The 24716-nt window shown below is 38.4% G+C and overlaps 1 protein-coding gene across 9 annotated transcripts in view; it reads left to right on the top strand.

Annotated features, from left to right (window-relative positions):
- Nucleotides 1-24716, top strand: part of Grm7 (glutamate metabotropic receptor 7) — an 825658-nt gene that overhangs the window by 749503 nt on the left and 51439 nt on the right. For 3 of the 9 annotated variants that reach the window (XM_078033530.1, XM_078033529.1, XM_078033537.1), the window contains exons 9-10: nucleotides 15539-15785; nucleotides 20438-20529. The exons of 1 other annotated variant lie outside the window; for it this stretch is intronic. In XM_078033530.1, coding sequence (XP_077889656.1) covers nucleotides 15539-15785; nucleotides 20438-20508 — 318 coding nt within the window. In that variant the 3' untranslated portion in view covers nucleotides 20509-20529. Of the gene's footprint in view, nucleotides 1-15514; nucleotides 15786-20437; nucleotides 20530-24461; nucleotides 24585-24716 lie in introns of those variants that run through there. 5 more of the 9 variants (XM_078033532.1, XM_078033534.1, XM_078033533.1 and 2 more) reach the window with 3 other exon arrangements.

Here is a 24716-nt window from a genome sequence, read left to right as displayed (position 1 = left end):
TGTAACCTCTTAACAGCATCACAGGAAGTTAGTGAACTCTCGGAACCATGCCTTCCACTGTCCCTGGTTACACTTGTGTGAATGGGCCCGTTTCAACAACATAGGCTGGCCATACACAAGCCCAACCTCGGCCTGATTGTCACTCTCCAAACACAGAGTAGATAATTTTTCTCTGTAATTCTTGCAAAAGGGTGAGAGCAGATGAAGTGAAAGCACGTTTCACCAGCTAAGAGAAGAGAGGAATTGTTAAATTTATTTTTGTTATAACAATGATAAATTTAACAACAATAACGAGTAGTTATCAACTATCATGTGCTGTATTCATCCTTTCAATTTTCACAGCCAACAATCCTATGAGGGTTATGTTCACATTGACTTTGCAATGAGGAAACTGAAGCTTAACTCATGTGGCCACAGTTCAGCAGCAACAAACTCTAGAACAGGGGGAAATAAAATGAAGCTGTGCTTAATGAAATTCAGGAGGCTGACTGAAAAGAAACGGCTGCATCTCTTCTCCAAGCCACCCCACCATCAGCAGGGTTTCACAGGGACAGCTGCCCCAACCCAAGGGACGTAACCATTCATGATTTCTATCAGCTCAAAGCTCTTAAGCACCTACTGTAAACAAGGGTAAGTTCGTTACAAATTCTGTAAATAACTAAGTAGCAGACCTAGATGATTCTGAGATCTTCACAAAATGTCACAGTTAAATAAATCTCTGAGCATTCAGAGTTTTTTTTTTTTAGAATATGACTCAAGGAACACTGGCCATTAAAAATATATAACCAGACAAAAGAGGGGGAAGAAGTAAATTTTCATCTCTCATCTTGGCTCCTGATAAAATTCTACACATGCCTTATATAAGAACCATTGTTACTGTGGATGGGAACTGAGGTCTAAAAAAGATGAGAATGTCACCCAGAACCCTCTCCCCTTGAAAATCAGAAGATTTTTAGAGTTACATTGAACAAATGTGATCAGATTGTTCTGTATGGACAAATGCTAATAATAGGCACGATGACATGTGCAGCCGCCTCTATGTTGATATATAGGATCAACCTTCTAGATAGTCACATCTTCTCCAAGGTACAAAATCATTCCCAGAAATGTTGATTAAAAATAGAAGGACTAATTACATTGGCAAAGACCCCCTTATTTCAACAAAGATTCAGGATATACATGTTTTCAGGGGGACACAATTGAATCCACTATATTGGCCATCCTTAATGGATACCATTAGGTGGGACCTAGAAGTAGCCTAGTTAGACACTAAAAATTTTTTAACAAAACTATCATGAATGAACTTGTGTTTTACCCAAAGTACCATATGGCTTCTAACTGCAGAGACAACTTTCTCACCCTGAATAGAAATCTGCTCCTCACTGCCCTCTTCAGAAATTCTGGACTTGTGGAAAAAAATAAATGCACTCCATTTTCATGGTTTCTTTATAAAGAAACCATGTGTAAGATCTTACAAGCTATATACAGAATCTTTGTTTTTCAAAACCCATCATCTGAAAATCATCATGTTTCCCCCACAGGATTACAACATCAAGTGAAAGGCACCTAACCCTCTCCTTAACCTATGATAGCAACCTGAAGTCTTACCATTTGGTAGGTCCCTTGTGTTCACTCTAGCTCTGTTTTGAAATTATTATTTGGGGTAGAAAGAGACACACACAGTCTAAATTGGTATGGGACACATGTGCATGTTATTAAATGTATATTGTTTAGAATAAAAATGACATGTACGAAGCATGGGGTGGCAAACATAAAACCAAGCAAAGAGGTTAAACTCCATCTGTGAACATAAGCATTCACTTATTTCTGTTTCAAGCTACTTGATGCCTCTGCATGAAAGAACTACCGATTTCAGAAATGTCATTCAAAAAGAAAACAAACGTCAAGAAGAGGTTGTGGGAAAACAGATGAAATAATTGGGACTTTAAAGACTATGCCTTAAAATTCTAGAGTATATCCCTATCAACTGAAGGATGACCATACATAAAATGGGCATCATCTCCTACCAATGGAGCTGGGAAGAGAATTCCCATTCACTGTTGCTAATAAGTACAACATGACCATTATTATTACTTACATTAGTAAACAACCACATTCGAAAATCCAAATGAATGTAGAATATAATATATCAAGCCTTGCTGGATATCACAGTGAATTTTATAAGCCAAGTTCAATAATTTTCTAATGAAGTTAAGTGCTTACCGTATATCTTTTTTGTGGTTGTAGGTAATCAGCATGCCTTTATTTTTTTTAATATGATGCTTAGGATCAAACCCACTGCCTCACACATGGGAAGCAAGTGCTCTGCCACTGAGCTACAGCCCCCATATACCTTTTGAGTACAGAATACATTGTAAGAAGTTGAAGAGAGAAAATGTGTGAAGCTTAAATACTATTATTTGGGCAAAGTGAAGATTGGTTCCACTGTCATTATTCAGTAGCTTTTTGGCTAAATAACAATTTGCCATCATTTTAGCTTACTTCATCCTATCTTAACAACTCATTCACTGTGTGACACTTAATGAAAGCCAGCTGCAGCAAGAGTTCCCCTCAGTAGAGATGTGTGAGATTCACACTATCAATTCTTACATAGAGCTTGGTACACAGCTAGTAAATAATGCCCTCAGTGGAAAAATGTCATATACTATACTTATCCACAATCATAGCAGATTTTAGTGCAAGGTTTTGGGTTTTTGTTTTGCTTTGCAAAAAAGTGGGATATAACCATTACGTGAAATTTTTTCAAAAAAATATCCACTATTATTAATTACTAAACTGCCTTTGACGGAGGATTAGTATGCAAGGAATAGGTGTTAAGTACATTAATATGGTGGCGATTATCTGGCAAAAATACAGTAGTTTAATTAGGACAATTTTTTCTTTTGGCAGGGGGAGAAGAATGATTCTGTAAATACCAATACATCCTAGAAACATCCATATTTTTTTCTATAGTGTAGACAACAGAAAGGAAAACAAAGATTATTACATCAAATATGTACTATAAAATTACCTATATTTGGTTTGAGTCTTTGAGCTCTTCTCATTCATATTTTTGTTGCACACGCATGTGAACTTCAATCTTACAAGGCATAAAAGTTTTTGGAAGGTAAACACATTTCACATGAATGCAAGATTGACAGTATTTGCTATCAACTGCATTTTTGGCAAAACTTAAGTCTAAGATTTCTACAAAGCCAACTTTCAAAGGGGGGAAAGTAATTCCTGTACCTCAACTCAATAATTGAATATTCCTTGGTCTGATTTGCTCCTTTCTTTTTTTCTCCCTGCCTTCCTCTAAGACAAGCCCTGGTTCGAGACCACTGACGTCCACAGTAGCTGCAGCTGGCTGAATCTTGGCCCTCTTCCCCAGGAGCACAAATGAATATTGCTATTTCTCTATTATTTGCAGTACATCTGTATACTTGGGTTTTCAGGGATGCAAAAAATATTCCTTGCATCCTACTCCTCCATCAAAGGCAATTTGGTAACTAAGTTACCATACTTTTTTTGCAAAACGAAACAAGCACACATCCTATAATACCTCCCAGACGCAAGAAAGATGACATGTTATTTTACAGAAATATGCCTCACCACAATGTGACATGCCAAACTAACCATGACTATGAACCATGACCATTTCAAGACATATTTTGTGCTTGCAGACTGTTTTAAAGTGACCACATATGTAGAACTCCACAGCACCAAGACCGACACATGGTAAACTCTCAATAAAGATTCTTTTCATAGTGAATAAAATATGCCCTGTAAGGAAAGAAAGCAATCACCTATTGGAAGCTCCATCTGTTCACAGATAGTATGCACCATTGTGTAAGTGAAACACCTGTTTTTGTTTAATGTTGATTCAGTACCTATTAAACAGATTCCTTCTTAGGTTTTGATAAGTTTTATAGGTTTATAAGCTATCTGGCTCCATGGTGATAAGAGCTCTCTGACAGAGGCCCAGAATGTAGATTGTCAACACAGAGAGAATTAGAAGGTTAGGACTTTGTTTTCCTCACTTTAATTAATCCCTTGGGAGCTCATCTCAGGTTCCCTCCACAGGAAGCCCTGATACCAAGACGACGGTCACCTGGGCTAGGTACTGGGACCAGACAGATGTCTCCCAGTCACTCCAGGGGAATGAGGGGACAGTGACCTCTGCTTTCTTCTTACCTCTAGAAAAAACTGAAGTTCTACTTACAGAAAGACTACAAAAATCACATTAAGTAAACAAGCCTTACGCTTTTACTTTGCAAACTGAAAATTGCTAGCAGCAGGCCAGCCTGGCACTGTGTGTCCCCTGAATGGGTACACAAGGTGACAACAGTACCACCCATGAAGTGCTCCTGACGACTATTTTAACCTGAAGTTTTGCATGGGAGCTTCCCAAGAGTCCAGTGTCTTACAATAGGCTTATATATGGAAAACTATGAAACTCTGTTGAAAGAAATCCCTTATATAGGAAGAGTTAACAACGTTTATTATATAATTTACTAAAAGGAATTCAGACGTTCTCAAACAAAGGATGAATGTCTAAGGAAATGGTAATTCCACTTAGTTCATCATTATATACTGAATATATACACATGATACCCCAAAACTATGTAGAATTATTATTTTTTTACAAAGTGGACCAAAACAATCAGAGGGAGGTGCCTTATTGATGAATTGGCAAGCTCAATATTAAGGTATCAGTTCTGTCATTCTCTAAATTCACCCCAACACTTGTCCTATGGAATCAGACAAGCTTATTCTAAAATTCATATAGAAAATGCAATAGGATCCAATTAAGATAACCCTGGAAGAAAAGTAAAGAAGAACAAGGTTGGAGTTCTCATACCATCCGATTTTAGGACATATTATGATGGTATTATAATCAAAAGAGCAGGGCACTAGTATCAAGACAAGTAGATCAATGGAATAAAAAAATCCAGAAATGAACCCACAAATATATGGACAGCTATTGCTGACCAAAATGCAAAAGACAATACAGTAGAGACATGATAGCTCTGTAAATACATGGTGCTGAAATCACATACACTTCCAAAAACTAAACGCAGATCCACACCAATATAAAATTGATTAGAAATTTTGTGGTTTTAGATTTCCAGACAAGAGAAAAATCCATGATCTTGGGTTAGCAAAGATTTCTAATGGTACCTAACAGATAACTCAAGATTTTATCATAATTAGAAAATTATGATAAAAATTAGTTTGGCCCTGCCAAAGATAATGAAAAGAATCCATATAGACCAGCAATCTTTGTAAACCACATATCAGATCTCTGTCCAGAATACAAAATTCTCCAATTTCAACAAAATTAAAAAAAAAAATAGGCCAACGATTTAAACAGCTCCATCATGACAAAAGGTCTAGCAATGGCAAGAAATTTGCTCAGTATCACCAGTCATGAGTGGGCCACTGGTTGGATGGAAAAGCTGGGCTATGAGAGGGACCAGCTGCTACCCTCTGGGGAGTTCTGGTGCTGTCCCCACTTGGAGCAAAAAACTGGATCCTAATATATTTGTTCCAGCATTTTCCAGTGATTGCTGGCAGTGTGCCATGGAAAGGGAATATCATCTTAGACGAGTCTGCACCCAACACAATTCTCAAAGAGGGTCAGCAGAGAGCTACCAGCATCTGCAGTATCAAACACCTCAGTCCTGAACAAAGGTAGAATCCCTCTGGATGATGCAGCTCAATACCCACAACACATTGCTGCTGGTGTATCTTTACAGTACTAAATAATTTTAGAATCAATAGTTGTTTAACTGGTATATAATTGCTTATCAAATTTAAACATCATTGGTATGCTGTTTCAAAAGATGACATACCTTTCCTAAATTTGGGGCATTATATATAGTATGTTAGTTTTTAGATGAAAATCTAACAAAAACAACTTAAAGGAGGAAAAAATTAGTTTTACACATTCAGTCCATGGTTGGCTAAACTCCACTGCTCTGAGCCCCCAGTGAGGGAAAACATCATGGCAGAGGGGCAGGGAAGGGCAGAGTAAAGTTGCTCACTTCTTTGTAGCCAAGAAGCAGACAGTGAGAGCAATACAGATACCAGGGTACCCCACAGTGACCTACTTTTTCTAGCCATAACCCACCTACTTCAAGTTAGCAACCAGTCTAATCCATTCAAATGATTAACTCATTAAGTGAATTAATCTGCTTGATCAGTTTATGACTTTCAAAATTTAGTCATTTCATCCCTGAATATTTTGGGATCAGCACAGGAGATTTTGTGGGATACTTATCAAAAAGGAAACAAATATTGGCTTGAGAAAGGAAGGAGACATTCTGAGGTTCCTAGTCTAGACAAGTCAATCTATGAGTATACAAGACTTTAGAAATAAATGTTTCCTAATTCCCACAACAATTAAGTAACAAAAACTCAACTTTAGAACAGCAGTGATTTCATATTCACACCACATGTCTCTGTTAGCCTGGGGGATTACAAACTCAGGTGGCAAAGGAAAACCATCCCCCAGCCTATCTAATAGATATGAGGTCTTTGCTACTGCTTAATAAAAGGAGCAACAACACCCTATACAATAGCCCGCCAAACTTTGTAAAACATGCTAACTGATGCATTTGCAGTCCAAGCTGAGTCACCTCTCTTGGTCAACTAATTCCTTCAAATCCTTGACTCGTGTTTTTGTTTGTTCTTTCCAATTTAAGGTCATCCCAAGAGTGCCTCCCTTATTATCCCTGGGGAATAAATCCCATTTTTTCCTTATCTCTAACCCTTCGGTTTGCCTTTTTTACGGTGTCAGATCTTTTTCCCCATTCTCTGGCATGAGTATTTCATTATACAGATCCATTATATGTATCTCTGTAAAGATACCAGAACCTTGGAAAGCTGGGAATGGAACCACCATTTGATCCAGCTATTCCTTTTCTTGGACTATACCCAAAAGACCAAAAAACAACATATACTACAGGGACACAGCCACATCAATGTTTATAGCAGCACAATTCACAATAACTAGATTGGGGAACCAACCTAGATGCCCTTCAATGGATGAATGGATAAAAAAATATATACACAATATATATTGTGCATATATACACAAATGTGTATATATTGTGCATATATACACATTTGCAGGGAAATGGATGGCATTAGAGCAGGTTATGCTAAGTTAAGTTAGCCAATGTCAAAAAAACAAATGCAAAAAGTTGTCTCTGATATAAGGGAGGTGAGACTCACAATGGGGAAGAGAGGAAGAAGATTACCTGTACATTGGGGGGAAATTGAGGGAGAAAGGGAAATGCATGGAAGGTAGAAAGAGACCCTCATTGTTATACGAAATACATGTAAGAAGATGTGAGGAGGAAAAAAAAAGGAATAGCATTACTCTAGATAGAGAGAAGTGATGGGAGGTGAGAGTTTGGGGAGATAAGAAGGATTATTACTGTCTGTATATATATGTGAATGCATAACCAATGATTATATAACCTGTAAAATGAAAAATGAGAGCTTATTTCCCATCTGATTCAGATGTATGATATGTCAAGGTCATTGTACTGTCATCTGTAACTACTTAAAACAATTTTTTTTTAAAAAAGATACCAGAACCTTCTGGTGCAACACTGGGGCTCCTGTCAGCACAAGTCTTTATGCATACAATCTGCTCAAAGTCCTCTGTTTTTATTCCACTACACACACACACACACACGATAAAGTGAATGGAGGGGAGAAAAGTCTTGTCCCACCACAACCAAGAAAATAATAAAGATCCTGGGTCACTCAATGTCAACTTGACATGGCTTTCACCCACCCTCCCTGTCTGTCCAGTTTCTGCGTTCTGCCCTTCCTCTGTTGCATATCATAACCATGTGCAAGCAAGCAGAATCATCAGACACCATTACCTACTCATCTGCAGATAGTTTGTATATTCCATCTGTGCATTATTTACTTTTTTACATTTAATAAAAATCCATTTTAATAGACTAATATTTAGTACATTGTAAAATTCACTTTCCTTCATTGTTTTTATTCTCTTCCTGTCTGCTCATCCTTTTATCATTTGTGACGTGGGCCTGGATGTAAGAGTACAGACAGTCGGAGAGAAAGACAGAAATCCTGAATTGCCATGACAAGAATCTGGATTTGGCAAGGAAATCCAACCAAGTTTCAACTTCAGGCAGAAAATGTTTGCTCACATTTCTTAGTAGGGAAAATAAATGGCTGTCTGTTCCCTTAGAACTACTTAGAGCTGTTTGTTTTTCTAAGCACTGGCAATTAAAGCCTCAGAGAATGAAAAATTAAACAAGTCTATAATCTACTCTTTTATTAAATAGGCTTTTTAGTTGAAAGTGAATATCAGTGTAGCAGAATGAACATTAGAGTCACAAAACTTCCACTTTCATCTAAGCTTTGCTAGGGATGACTATATTCCTTAACGGGTCACATATGCTCTTTGAAAACAGAATTTTGAATTAATATATTCTGAGTATGTGCACTTTAGGAACCAAAATGTACCCCTAAAACATTGATATCCCAGAAATAGTTCAAGAAAGAGGGGAGTTGAGATCAATGATTCCTTGAAAATTATTCTCTTATAGGCTATCAGAGAGAACATCACAGGAAAAAAAAATCAATTTTGTAGAAGGATATTAGGGCATGGAAGTTGAACGTGAAAGATGAGTTAGAAGTTAATGAAGAATTCAGGCAAAAAATAAAATTCTGGGCATAGAGAACTGCATGCATTAAATACCTTTGTTAGGAATGAATGCAGGGCACCCAAGAACGCCATATGCACCGTATTTCAGAGACACTAGTTAGGAAGCCAGCAGTGTAGCCAAATCAGATGCTGTGAGGCAGTGTGGAGTCTGGGGAGAGATCCCACAACCTGATCTATAAAGATTGCTCTCTGAAAAACTGCTTAAAGGGAGACAACAACGGATGTAGCGAAGCTAGCTGGAATTCTCATATAATATCCAAGCATTGGGATGGAGGAGGAGGAGAACAGCAACTAAAACTTGACTGTGAAAGCCACTGTTGTTTGTGCTACAGTGTTATTAACTGGATGAATATATATTTAAGACCAGGATGGGAGCAGCAGAGAGACAACGGAACAGTCTAAAAAACTGCAAAAAAGACTGAACATGAAGTACAAAATATGATGGAAGCCCACATATGAAAAAACAACCCTTAAAAGTTCCAACTGAAGCAAACAGGAGATGCAGCTGACAGTTCCCGAGAAGATACATATTAGCAGAGAGGCACCTCCTTACCAGTCTATGGGTTGGATAGGAGGTGATCCATACATTAAAAGTGATAAACTTCCTCCTCAGGACATTCTGGAAGCTCACTGAGGCCGTGGAAGGCAAGATCAAACCCAGATCATGCAGCCACTACTGTGTGGCTCGAGCTCACTCCTTTTCATGGTATCCCTCTCATTAGGATGGATGTCCATTCTGTGCCCCATCTGAGAGTCCTCACCTCTAGAGGCATAAACTGAATGACTGGGGCATCAGCCCCTACACATAGCTAAGGACCTTACTGATGGATTTGGAGCACACAGACTCACCCTTAGGTAGGCAATTCAGCAGAGCTAGATTTCATCTACCCCACTATTTGACCCATCAGCCAGGGACACCACGTAGCATGTTAACTACTGGCTGCCACACAGCGCAGGCAGCAGCTGGGGGCTCTGCCTCACATCACCACCCAGGCAGTTTTAGACATGCAGGGAAGTAAAGATGCACACAGGAAGGGCAAGAAGGAAGTTATCAGCACTCAGTGGTCAAATAAGAGCAATAGCGCAAGAAGAACAGAGGAAGGCACACGAAAATTACACCCAGAACCGATAAGCAGTCAAGGGCAGGGGTGTGATCCTGATGATCTACACTGCTCAAGTCCATCCAAAAGCTCTTGTCATTGGCTTTGCTTTGCACACTTTGCTTTTATGAGAACCTAACATTGTTTTCTAGTAAGTAACACTCCTGGGGCTAGTTGAAATAAACACTGAACAAGTTTAATTTAAAGTACATGGAATATGCCTAATAAATACTAAGGGCTGTTGTTTTAACCCATCATTCAGCTATTGTCATTTGATTATGTTTACCTTAACAATAACGGGGATGAAGGTTGGCAAGGTTTGACAGCTTTTCAGTTATAAAAATGGAATAATTTATTGTGTCCTTAGAAGCTGAATAATTTAAGCTCAGATTTCATTTTCTTAAACCCACTGGTTGAAATGAAAACAACAACAACAACAAAAAAAAAACACAGAATATCTTTCTTTCTTACCCAAGATGGTCTCCAGTGAGGTTACAAACCAGAATTTTCAATCTCAATACGGAATCAGATATAATATCCTGCAAAAAGACTTTCAGGTTCAGTCTGGATGAACATGGCTGGAGATTTTAAGGGAGCTAGCTGATGGAATTTGGCACAAGTCGCTCTCTCCAGGCTGACTATGGGTAAAGTGCTTTGCCGTTGTATGGAAAAAATCACTGCAAGCAAAACCCCTAACAATTTTTCAGCTCTCAAACCAGCAGGAGTGGTAAATAACCTTTTAGATCATGCAACCGAGCCAACAGTGTTCTTTTATCTAGCCAATATTGTCAGAGCTCCTCTTGGACAACTGAAAGGGGAAAATATTTTTGACATCAAGGATAAGGGGTCAGAAATTCTCTCAATCAGTATGTGTAGGGGGCTGTGCTTGGAATCAGAAGTGGCTTTCTGCAAGACTTGACCATCAAGACAGCCTGCAGCTTGTCCAAGTAGCATGGGGAGGGCAACTCTAAGCCTTCCCAAGGATGTGCTCAATTGCAATGACGGCATCCCTCTGGTGACACTATGTTGGAAAAGACACAGCATCAGGTTTCCGGTCAGCAGAGAAAACTTCTGAGATGTAGCTGATTTCGAGCATGTTCATGCTCCAGAAACTGATTTGTATTCACCTGGAGCACTTGCCTTACGTCAAATAAATAATGCAATTGCATATAGACTTAGTACCGTGTCTGCCTGCAGCCATTCAATGACAAATACAAAACACGTAAAACTAGGTCTTGTTCAGTAATCATCTAGTTTTCTCTGTTGTTTATGATTCAATGATCAGATGCCTACCCCAGACTATTTGGTGTGTGGTGTGTGCATTTCTGTAACTACATTATCTATCTGTCTAACATCTATTTAAAGATTGGAGGTCTAAACAGAACAGCATGAAGCATTTCTGCAGACTATGAAGCTGTCTAATAACAACACTTGGAATTCCTAACCACCACCATATGCCATATATTATGCTGACTACTTTGTACACATGATCTCCTTTTATCTTCAGATCACTAGGAAAGTCTTCATGGTAGAGGTAGAAAGAGGAAGATTTTATATCCGGCACTCTGGTAAACAATCTGGTTTGAATTTTGACTCACTCATTAACCAGTCCTGAAGTAACTTGCCCCAAATCACCCACCAGTAGTCTAAGGCCAAGACTCAAAAATCAGTTCTAATAATCAAAACAAACAACCCTTTATTTAAACTATCCTAATAGAAGATACAAATTCCTTGACCCCCAGGGAATGGGGGGAAGCAGTGTTTCCTCCATTAACATAATGGATCGTTCTATTATTTCTTACCCACAAAAAAATCCCTCAGTATGGTGACCTCTGGGAATCCTGACTGCAAACATTCTGTCCCTTCCCAGCCATGGCCACTGCAATTAAAAAGCAGGGGTTACAGGTGGAAAAGTTATCAAGTACTGGTCTTTGGTACAGGAACATTCATTTTGGTTTAGTCACATCAATATTTCAAATTCAGATAATAACACATCCTTCCTCTCTACTGTCACATCAGGCACATTTTTCATTTTTATTACACAGACTCTGGGGTGTTGTGAGAATTATGAAACTTCTCCCATCCAACCTAAAGACTCCATTAAAGCTTTCTTGTCCCAATTCTCAACTGTCACCTGGGAACTTACAACATTGGTTATTTCTCATGAAATAGTCAATGACAGATGAAATAGGGGTTTGAGAATACTTTCCAAAAACAAAATACAACAAACTTAATGAGATTTTCCTCCCTAACACATGCCGTTATTCAGTGGATTCTGTAAGAAAGACAATCATCTCAAGATGTATTAAGACTATGAAAAAAGAACAGTGTTGATATAACATATTTTTTGTTACAGCCAATAAATGATACTAACATCCTTTATTGAGTGGTTGCTAATATGCTGGGCACTGTCCTGTATTTGGCATTATTATCTTCACTCTGGTAATGAGGAAATAGAGTTGCAGCACAAGCAATAGGAAAACTACCACTACAATGAACTGTGAATGATGGCTTTTCTCGAACTAATAGTAAATGCTAAAGATGTTTATCAGACCTAATACTTCTTTCAAGTGTATAACTTTTTCATTAACCAGAATTTAATACTGACATGGTGTTTATCATATAGTCAGTCGTGCTATAACTTGACACCCATATCCTATAACACTCACCATGCCATGCAAATTTATGTCACAAAAGACTTGAGTATTGATAGGGAAAATTGTGCTAGGGACATGATAATAAATACTTACTATTGCCTATCATTTGCACAAGGAAGTTGATTCCAAAAGAACTGCTGGTTGTCAGTGACTCTGGAAGCGGGTAGCCAGCAGATGTTTGGAACATGGGCAAGTGTGGGTCTTATGTACTGACAAAGACAGATGCAGCCTACTGTTTGCGTACGGTTTCTTGAAGAAATCACAAAGTTGTAGCATGAACTTTCTGTGATGCTCAAATTACTTTCTAACATGTAAATCCCATCGGAAGGACTTTGCACTCTGAAAGCATACGCCACCACTGACCATGCTCTAAGCAGAGCAAGTTGAGTGTTTTTTGAGCTACAACTTGGGAAAAGAGGCAGGCCTGACCTAGAAGATGGGAAAAGCTTTAGCTAATGTATTGAGCAGGACAGATAAGCAAAGGTGATACCCAGAGAAAGGGTAAATCCGGGCCTAGAGACTTTGTTTAAAAAAGGATATAGGCGGGCCAGGGTAGTAGCTTAGTGGTAGAGCACTTGCCTAGCATGTGTGAGGCACTGGGTTCAAACCTAAGAACCACATAAAAAAATATGTGAACATTATGAGATACTAGTATTCTCATTTTACAGACATGAAAGCTGAGGATAAATGATACAGGACTAGTAAAAGTTAACTGAATTCAGCAGGACTATCTCTATAGATTCCTTATTCTCCTCCTCTCTGCTGCATAAGGAGAACCTGTGGGCTGGGAACAGGGATAAGAATGTGTGGCCCATGACATTTATCTTTGTTTCTATATATTTCTCAAGTGTTATCAGAGACTGCACAATTTAATATATATGTATGTATACATATGTGTGTTTGTCTCAAAGTCCCAATAATGTCATTTAAAAGACTTCAGTTGTCTTTCTTAAGAGAAATGAGTGAACAATTCCAACTACAGAATTTGCTCATAAGCAGAAAAATGTAAACAAAACCTAAGTTACCACAGATCTGCTTGTATCCCTTGCTCTCTTGGACTGCAACACCCTCATGAGTGCAATGATAACCTGTGACCATGAAGAAAGCCGGCACCATGGTCTAGATCCATAGAGCTCTGTGCCCATGAGGAGCCTTTTTGAACAGTGCATGCTAGCAGGCTAGCAGTATGGAATGACATTCAAAATCTAAAGATATTCCAGTAGGAAAAGATGAGCTACAAAAAAAAATATGGTCTAATTAAAAACCCAAAGGATCATTAATTCAACATTGTTTTTTGTCTTTCTGTTTTATATTCATTGTGTATTATAGAGTCAGCAGCTGGCAGATTCTTTTCACTGTTCAGAGACATACAAATTTAAATTCTCATTTGTGAAAAAACTTCATTCCTTCCAGATGAGAAGGCAAAGTCTCTCTTGATTTGTTTTTTTTTTTTACAGGGGCCTCAATTTGAAGAATTAACATCAGAGATGTCCAGGCAGTTAGTAGTACTGATGGAAATTCCTGTTATTTAAAGGAAAGCTGTTTGACCACCAAGGTATAGGAAGGAGAAAGGTGTCAAACAAATGAAACCATCTATCCTATTTATCAAGAATCTGATATTTGCCTGCAACACAGATATAAGGACTTTATCTTCCTGGACCCTAAGGCCTTGTTGCAGAGATGGTTAGTCAAATAATCATGGTAGAGAGTATATGTAATTACAAACTGAGACCAAGGATGGAAAGACAATAGTCCTTTGAGAGTGTGTAAGTAATCAAGTCGGCCTTGATTTGAAGCTGTGGGTGAGGGCAGCTTAGGATGGAGAAATATTCCACACAGAGGCAAAGAAGAATTTCTAAAAAGATTTCCTGGCTGAATGAGCACAACGCATTCAAGGTTTGAAAGACAGCCCCCGGGGATAGAGCCTTGGAAAGGTAGAGTTGCCAGTAGAGGGGACAGAGAGGTGAAGAATGGTGAAAATTTTGTCTGAAAATATAGTCCAGTACATACCAACTGGGACCATGTAGACTCCAATAAGAATAGGAATTTATGCCAATATGGCAGTCAGCCTAGCTGTGGGACACCACAGGCAAATCCACTGTCATGGAACTCTTCTTTCCACCAACTTTAAGAGGTGATGGTTGAATTTAGCCTAGCATCTAGAAACATGCAAAGCACACACCTGATCATCACATGAGGGGTCCTAGGTCATGGTAGGGCACACTGTAAACACACTGGACCAACATAAATTGTCGGTGGCCTTTCCTGTGTTGACTGTCCAAGTTTCCACATCCTTCAGCTAACTAACCTTCTTCAAATGTATAGCTAAGACAATGACTTCACACATCAGGCACCACGTGAGTGGTAGATCCACTGATTTCTTAAGGAAGCAAAAGGAGACAAGGACAAGCACAGGGCACCATCCAAACTACAGATAACACAATGGTAGAATGAGTTTTCTTCGTTCTATTAGCAATTGGACAATGCAGAGTGGACAAGCCAGGATCAGTATGTCTTGGGACTTAGTCTTTTGTGACACAGACTTAGGCAAGAAGGTCTTACTTTCTAGGAAAACTTTACTCAGTACTTTGTAGGGATGCTGAAGGTGCAATATTATTAAAATGATACTGAAAAAAGGGCATTTATTAACAAACATTTTTCAAATGAGGTCCCAGAATTTCTGCAATTTCTGCACAGGTGAAATTAACAATAGCCACTCCTTACTCCAGATTAGAAATTTCTATGGTCTTCATGTCTTTATAAAATACCTGCCATTCTGAAGAAAAATTACTTTAACTCTGATTAAAGGTCTTCCCTGAACTTCCACATAGAAGACTTCTTCAAGGCAAGCTCACTTCTGTACTTACCCAATGATGTCCAATCAGTTAATATACATTACCCCTCCAATAAATGTGCAGTCATTCTGTCTTCCTTCTTTGTAAGGCCCTAGAGGGTTGCTATGTTTTCCCTCCTAGGCCTAGTTACCCTTGATATCACTTCAAGTATACAGACCCCCTCTACGGTCATTTTATTTGTAATAGTGCCTTGTGTGTTGTGTCTCCTAGCTCTACATACAAACTACCACGCTTACAATCTCCATGAACCTAAGTGCGTCCGTGGCGCTGGGAATGCTATACATGCCGAAAGTGTACATCATCATTTTCCACCCTGAACTCAATGTCCAGAAACGGAAGCGAAGCTTCAAGGCGGTAGTCACAGCAGCCACCATGTCATCGCGGCTGTCACACAAACCCAGTGATAGACCCAACGGTGAGGCAAAGACAGAACTCTGTGAAAACGTAGACCCAAACAGTAAGTAACTCCTTTCTTTCATCTTCCCATCCTGCATCAGGAGGCCCTAGAAAATGTGGTGTGTGCTGCCCTGGTAAATGCTAACACTTGCTCTTCTGAGTTTGACTCATTCCTGCCACCATTTCCTTTCTACTCCCCATTGACAAAAAGCCTTTAGAAGTTCTGCTTCAAAAGTACAAAGCCTCCTCTTTCCCTTGCTTGGTGTGCTTTAGTTACAATTGACATAAATACACCTCTCAGATTATGTCACCTTGCATCCTTCCTGCTGGTGGAAACGACTTCCTATTAGGCAAATGTCTATACCTAATGAATTGTAGCAGAAGAAATAAAATTAGATTAAGATCTTAGGAAACCTGGCTCCTCTCCACTGGTACATGCATATGAAGAAAGTTAGTTATTCTTTACTAAGCAAGTCTCCTAGAGACTTAAAAAAAAAAAAATGTTCTAACTCTCATTGAAGTACATAGGCCCAGACCACCACCATGTAAAAATGGCATCACATTTGTTCTCTTAAAAACAAAACCTTAGGGCTGGAATGAAGGGAAAAATGTGAGATTTGAGATACTGTGTGTCATATCTGCAATATCCCAGCAGCCTTTATTTATGCTGGTACTGAGTGAATTTTATATTAAAACTTTGTTCTAGGACTTGATTTCCTAGAATATTTTGGTCCCTTCCATATAGGATGAAAGATTCCAGTGTTTATGATATTCCCCGGGTTTAAGATAGACCTAACTGTGGCAAAATGTTTACTGCCCAGCAGAAAATTCAAGAGGCCAACTGGGTACCATACAAAGACCCAACTCTTGGCCAGTCTACACTTCTAAATAGTGAAACAAAAGTGGTACAACACTTTCAAAGTAAGTAGACAGAGGTTAGAACCAACATTTTGACTTCTCAGTAGAGTAGAATCTGGAACAAGGCAAGAGAGAGGAAAATAAATAGGGGACCAACAGAACAAGTGTGTAGGTTCTGTTCTCTCTCTTAAGAGCAACTCAAGAAGAAAAAAAAAAATGATGGTCCAGCACTGTGGCACTCCCTGTGTCGTAGGAAGAGGCTTTTGGGTATGGACATACCCGAGTTCAAAGCCAGGTTCCTCCTCTCCATAGTCACAAGGCTCTGAGAGTCACTGTGCTTTTCTAAAATTAAATATCTTTACATATAAAATGGAATATAAGATGTAAGTAGATAATAAAAAATATTATGCATCTAGCAAATGGTGTATCAACTAAATGCCAATTTCTTCCATTCCTGAAGAGGCAAAATGTTTTGCTTAAAAGTACACTGCAGTTGACCGGTTATGTGTTTATGATGTTTGGTGGGAGATGCTTAAGTTAAATGTGCTTTGAAATGAATTATTACTTGTTGTATTGTCTACAGACAGGAGTAAACTGAACTCAAATAAGGCTGCCAAGGTAGAGGCCTCATCTTACTCAGAAATCCAAATATTCCATTATCTATTTCAATCACAACAGTTATTCCATTTGGGAATTCATTGGTTGTCTTTCCTTGATAAACTTTTAGTTTGTCTTTTTTTTTTTTTAAATGCTGTTCTAGGTGTCTACACTGAGCAAATCGAGTAGAGCCTTTGACTCACCACCAGTCTGAAAAATATCTTAAGATTCTTTCAGTACTTTTCATATTATGACCCTTAAACACCATAATAACTTGGACTAGATGTTTCTGAACCATAGGAGGAGATTCATGTACCTCCAAACATTGGGGTTTCTGATGACCCAACCCTCTAAAGTCCCCAAGAGAAACTCAAAGATCTTAGTTTCACTAAAGCTGTCCAGTGGCACGTGCTATAGTGGTATTAATGTACTAAAACCTTTGTATCCAATTAAGTCAGCATTAACACAGGTGCCTAGAGCCCTTGAAATTACACTACTCACCTAACACATTTCATATTTTACTTTGTTTTTAATTATTCAAGTTTAAATAGACACCCATGGCTGTGGCTGCTGTATTGGAGGACATAGCTCTAGATTGCAAGGATTTCATTCTAGGACACTCAGTCTGAGTCTTTAATGGAGAAAACTCCCTTACTTCAGCTACAATGCTGATGTGGGACAGATCCAGTCTAAAGGAATCAAAAAATTAATAAAAATTTGAAATGCACCCAAGATGGATAAAAAAAAGTTATTTAAAATGATTCCAAAAGGAGCAACCAGTATGGAACACAAGTAGTTATCCTAGATGGCAATTCACTGGAAAGTCTCTAACAATGCAAAAATGTACAAATAAAAGTTCATAAAGAGCAGGAGTGAATTATTCAATTAATATACATAGGTGATACTGCTTTGATGTTAGGAAGCGTTATCATAACATTGTTCAATAAAAAATATAGCTCGTGCTGGGAGTGTAGCTCAGTGGTAGAGCGCTTGCCTTGAATGTGTGAGTCCCTGGGTTGGACTCTCAGCACCACATAAAAATAAATAATAAAATAAATAAAAATAAAGATATTAAAATATATATAGCTCATTTTTTTCTCTAATATCTAAACTTTGGTAATGGAGACAAAGAAATTATTTGCTGGATTTTAAAAGCAAAAATATAGAGACCATGCACTTGAAAAAACCTTCAGTGGAAAAATTCTGTATTCTCTTTTCTGAGAGAAGGTATCTGAGAAGAAACTTGAGTTTACAGTATGAGCTATAAAGTAAATAACAGAACAGAAATACCCTCTTGCTCACTGTTGCTCTAAGCACTCAGTCGCAGTGTACTTCAACCTTGAGTGTCTACATTCTGAACAGCCCTGCTTCATCGCTGCAGTTGCCACCTGCTGCATGCACGCTTCCCGCCACCCATCCAGTCCACACAGCTACTACATGTCTACACAGCCCTGAACATGCTTGTCGGCTTCATGTGGGCAGTCACCTAAACTGCCCTAGGATGGTCTATTATTCGTCAAGGAGTTAGTTTTCCCTCAAGTTGCTTCTTCAGTCAAAAATTCCCTGGCTTCAAAGAATGGAGATTGAAATCAAATTCCCTGCACGTATAACTTTGTCAAAATGAACTGAACTACTATGTATACTTATATAATGCTCTAATAAGAAACAGTTTGGGGTATGAAACAAAAAATATAATTTAATGTTGTTATCTTTGCACTAACAGTACGTATTCAAACCAGGGCCAACGGCTACAAGTCTTCTCCATTCAAATGACAAATAGCAAGCTCATGTCATGAGGGGTTCAGTAGAGCCTAAACTGATTTGGATATTTTTAGATTTATCTAAGGTGGTCCCTTCAGTCTGAGGATCTTAAGTCATTTGTCTCCTGATTTTGGCATCTTTACCTGTACTCTCTACTACTGATTTACCTACCATATGTTAGTTCATGGTGAACATAATGATGCCAAATAAATAGAAGGACATGGTTGTACTTGGTCTGTCATTCACTGATGACCCCGAGGATCCTTTCCAAGTTGGATGGATAAAGTCACTAAGAGATAGCATGGCTCTATAGGGACGGGTGGATGAAGTCTTCTGGTCATAACCAGAAGGTACTCCGAGTTCTCCTCTGGTCTTGTGCTTTCCTTGGTAAAGGATACTCCGAGTTCTCCTCTGGTCTTGTGCTTTCCTTGGTAAAGGATCACAGTACATAACAATGAGAGGCCTCAAGCTACCTTTGACCTAAGTAAGACACCATCCATTTTCTAAGCCAGTGTCCCCTCAAAGCACAGGGAAACACCTCAACTACGTGAGCTGCCTGTGGATTGCCTTCAAAAACCTGGACATGGAAGGCAGGTGGACAGCTCGGGACACAACCCCATCCTGGAAGTAGAGATATAGATCTGATAAACGACCTTGAAACAGAGGCTGAACATCTTTTATACTAGATAAAAGATGGTATTAAGCAGATGAACATATTGTAGAGGCAAGGCCGTTTCAAGAATCAAATATTTTATATTTGATTTCAAATATAAAATAACTTAAAGATGAGTCTATATTCTGATACTGCTTTTCTTTCACTACTACCATTTCTCTATTTACCATAAGGAGAACACGTAACTGAAAATCGTGAGTTTCTCTTGAAGAAAGCAATCACACAAAAGAGTAGAAGTGTGGCTAGGAGGAGGCATTTGAGAGCGCGCGCACACACACAAACACACGAAACCTCTTCTGCTGCTGGAAAATGGATGTGGGTACCCAACTCTACGCAAGCCACAATGCCTCGAAACTTCTGGAACACACTCCCGTGCTGTGTTCATTTGTCACAGTGCTTTGCTTTGTTTTGGCTTCTTCATGTGTTTGGAATCTTAACATTCTTGACATTACGCTACTTGTTTCATCTCTCTGGACTAGCATTGCAGATGGTCAGTGTGACCAGCTAGGCTGAGACAAGAGGCATGGCCAGAGGAAGCAAATGATGCTCAGAGCAGATAGATGAGTTAATGGGAAGCTGGTTCCCTCAGCTGTTCCAACACAAGAAAGTAAACCCCAGAGGCACCAATACTCCCATGTTCAGAGGTACCTGAATTGTGGCAGACTGGTCTACCAAAGGCTACCAAACCCCCTCAAAGAGGGGACATGATATCTATGGTCTCTATCGCAGCCTCTTCTGCAGAAAGAAAACTAATAATAATAATGGAAAGAAAATCTGTGTGCATATTTATTTTATATATACCTATATATTTACTTTTCCTGTAGACTGTATCCCACCAGTAAGAAAGAGTGTACAAAAGTCTGTCACTTGGTACACTATTCCACCAACAGTATAGCTTTTGACTGCTTTCCAAAAGGTAAGAAAACAATCTAATTTTTATTTGTATATGTGTTCTTGTCTACACCGCAAGTTAGACATGTTTCCATGAGAACTGTGCATGACAATCTATATAAGTCTACCTATAGGAAGAATATGCATTTGAAAAGATGGTATCAATAAGCTGTGTGCCAGTAGCCGCCATTGGTCACGTGCCTGGTATATGTTCTGAAGAATATGTTTACGAGTGTGTGCACATTTGTCTCTCCTAAGCAACTAGCCTGTCATTGCAGAGAATGGGTGCTGGTCACTCCACTACATGTTTTACTTTATCCAGTGGTGAGAAATCATTTTAAAATGCATGTTTTCACATTCTGGCAATGTGGAATGCTTACAGGGAAAGAAGGGAGACGTTTACAAACCTAGGAAGAGAAATGTTTGTTCTGGTTTATTGTTATTAAATATATTCAAAGTAATACATGGTCCCAAAATTGTATATGCATTGAAACAAAACAAATGGCTGATCCCTACCAGCCTAAGACTGCCTTGGTTCCTTTTTTGCAGCAAAGACATAATAAAGACAGACAGACTGGCTGGGCTTGATAATTCGTAGCTCATGGTTGTGCCTCTGAGAAACTTAACTCATTGCAATCATCTCTTAGAAGCCAGAGAGGGGTCCAACAAACTACATGGGTCTAAAGATGAATTTTAATACTAGTCAAACCCAGAGATTACCAACATATATGTACCAAATGTATTCAAACTGAGAACTTGGAGAAATGACAACCTGTGTGATCGGTGAACTGGCCACATGAATCAAATGACCTCAGAATGTCCATTGATTCCCCATTTATGCCTATGTATTACTTTAGGATCTCACTGACAAATTTATGCTCTCAAAGAATAGCATTAGTAGCATTATAATCATCTCCTGATCCCAGCCTAAACAATGGAAAACAACCCTTGTCTTGGCAAGCATGCTTGTCCGGCTGGAGTCAGGGCCCTGCAGACTGTGGAAAAATGAACAGTCAACACCCTGGAGTCCAGTTATTAAAATGAGGTGGTAACTATGAATAAAAGGATCCTTTCTGAGTTCCTCTAAACTTCCTCTTATGCTTGTTTAAAAACAAAGACCCACCTCCATCTCTAGAGAGATCCTGGGAGAGAGTAAGCCAGGAGCCACGTCATGGGAGGGAACAATACTGCTTAATAACGTGGACTGGCTTTCTTTCCCCATGTCGCTATCATGGGACTTGTTATCAGATCATTGCTCTGTTTGTTCCCGTCTTTGTTTTTGTAATGATATTCTGAATACGAATAACATCTTGCTCTTTTTTAAAAAATCCATTTAGCACTCTAAGATAGGACAAGAGTACTTTCAAAGAGTAATTACATTTCCTGTTGATTTTAGATGGATGCCAACAACTCCGTCTTTAATTTCAGATGTATTGTTCACATAGTTATTTCCTTTTTCCGTATCAACATGATCTGTCCTAGATTTTAAATAGGGCATTCTTCTCTACAGTGAATATGTAACTGTATTCCAGTGAGATTTCAACTTTTTGCAGTACAAATGCTTGTCAAAACACTGAAGCTCATCATTTTAATAGTCCTTTTACATGAGACTTCCTGAGAATAAATGAGAAGAAATTTTCTCTGGGTGAGAAAAAATGATTTAATCTCAATCCATTAAAAAATTCTCTTTAGTTTCATTGTAAATTGATGCTTTTTGGTTTAAAGGGAATAGACTTGAAAATATTTTCAAGTCAATGTTTCAGTTAAAAAACGCCTTTAGAGCATGATGTTTAGGAATATACTCAACCTGCTCACTAGGATTGTCTTGCATCAAAGATTCTGGGTAGAGAGATTCAGAGAGACTAAGCAGGGAAATCCCATCACAAGTGAAAGAAAATAATATGATCTCTATCAAGGGATTTTTACCAGTTCATCATTCTGTTTCTTCCATATTTGTTTGTTTTTCTAATGATATTCTGAATGCAAACAGTGTTTGGTCTCATTTTTGATCAATTTACAGCTGGCTTTAACAGATTCATAATAAACATACGAGAATGGAAGACTGTCTAAGTTACATGTATCCAAGGAGAGGGTGACTCACCTTACAGAGTCAATAACGAGACGGATCCGCTTGGGGGACCAGGGAGAGATGGCGCCATGTGTTGTATGGTAGATCCATTTCTAGTGATGGTTTTTGAAAAGATGAAATACAGTAAACTATAGATTTAAGAGGGGAGTTTCTATTACTGTGCTGTTCAACCCTGTTTCAGCCACACTGCTGAAATACTACATATAGCAAATCTAAACAGGACAAACGATATTAGGGAACTGTATTCCATATAACGCCTCTCCTTAAAAGCACCGTCCTGTGATAAACATTATGAGCCGGCATCCACAAAAGCCATACTGCCTCCATCTTTCATCGAAACATTCATAAACATTACAGGTCTATAAGGAGTTATCCATCTAAAGACATATGATTAATGTGGCATTATCATAAGGCAAGAAGAACAGATTGTTTTTTAGGAGTTCGAGTTTCACACCACAAAAAAAGGTTTGGAGTTAAAAATTTTTAAATAAAGAGTTTAATATAGCCTTGCAAAGGTGGGACAGAGAAATCCTGAGTCATAATTTTTACAAGATTTTGTTCCCATGAGCAACTACACAGATTATCACTGACATCTCACTAATTTATGAAATGGCATTATAAAAGTTTTATTTCTCGTTTCTTGTCATTAATATGATGGGATTATTTAGCACTTGTAAGATTTATGGAATCCTGCCAGGCAAATTTTGGGATCATATCACAACTGTCCCTGTTTTAACATTCAACATGATTTTAACTCGATATCACCTCAATTTAAAATCCACTTTGACACACTCTTTAGTAAAGGACTGCAAATAACAGAAATGATCTGACATTGAATCTCCTCAGAAATAAAAACAGCCATGAATCTCTTTGTTATCTCTGTGAAATATCTGCATTACTCTCATCAGGTGTGCTCTCTCATCACACCTTCCCAAACCAAATAATACCTGTCATCTGTGTTCTGCAACTCTGGGTTCCAGTTAAAGAATGGACTATGAGTACAAGCAGCTAATTCTCCTACTAGTTCTTAGCAGAAAAGAAATGCACACCTATAATCCCAGTGCTTGGAAGACTCAGGCAGAGGATCCCAAGTGTGAGGCCAGCCTTGGCAACTTAGCGAGGCCCTAAGTAACTCAGTGAGACCCTGTCGCAAATGGACTGGGGATGGGACTCAGTGGTTAAGCACACAGATTCAAAACCTGGGACCAAAAAAAAAAAAAAAAAAAAAAACCCAAAATGAGAAATGTACATTTCATACCCCAAACTCATGAAAACTGTAGGTTTTAAAATTCAACACTGCCCTGGCACTATGTGGTTAAGATATATAAACCTTAACAATAGTCCTAAGTTGGATCAATCAAAGATATGTTGTTGAGCACTTCTCCTGAACTGACTAGAGATGAGGGTCACAAGTGGATGGGGTCCTCAGGGAGTTCAGATTTGATGGCAGACTCAGAGTTAATCACTTTACTTAATGGTAGTTGCTTAAGTTTTCTTTTTTCTATGAGACTTTAATATAAAATATAAAAGCCTGGCAAATCCCAAGCTGGCAACCTTACTTAAAACCTAGTAGGTACCCGGTTAATATTTATGAGTTAATAATTATTTATAAGAAAATTCACAATCTCTGACCTCAAGGTGAAACTGGATTCTTTCGGATCATGTCCAAGGTCACAAACCTTGAAAAAAGATCATTGGTTTTCTCCGATGTCACAGATTTCAAAGTGTATTGCACTTGTGTACAAAAAAAAAAAAATGTTGTATAACACGTAAAATACCCCACATTTATGTATTTAGTATCTTTTGCTGTGCTGAACCTGTATGTGAAACAAGTTTCATGCCTATTTATTTTCTTTTATTGACTACAGATGTCTGTACAATTTTTCTTTCAAAGCACACATGAACTTGAAAGTTTCCATGAAGATGGATGCTAAGCACATAACTTCAAATGCTTTTGATTCTAATTTGATTAAAAAATTATGAACCATCTATTTGGCTGTTTTCTGATTTTTTTAGTTCATTTTCTTAGAGCCAGCTACTCAGGGAAAATTGTGTCTTTTAGTCCTCAGGTATCATTTACATTTTAAAAGTTTGTGATCTAAACCAAGGTCAGTTCATTTCTG

This window comes from Ictidomys tridecemlineatus, chromosome 16 (assembly GCF_052094955.1).
Source record: "Ictidomys tridecemlineatus isolate mIctTri1 chromosome 16, mIctTri1.hap1, whole genome shotgun sequence".
NCBI classification, from domain to species: Eukaryota; Metazoa; Chordata; class Mammalia; order Rodentia; family Sciuridae; genus Ictidomys; species Ictidomys tridecemlineatus.
Note: the sequence above shows the minus strand (reverse complement) of the source record. Positions and strands in the feature narration are given on the sequence as shown.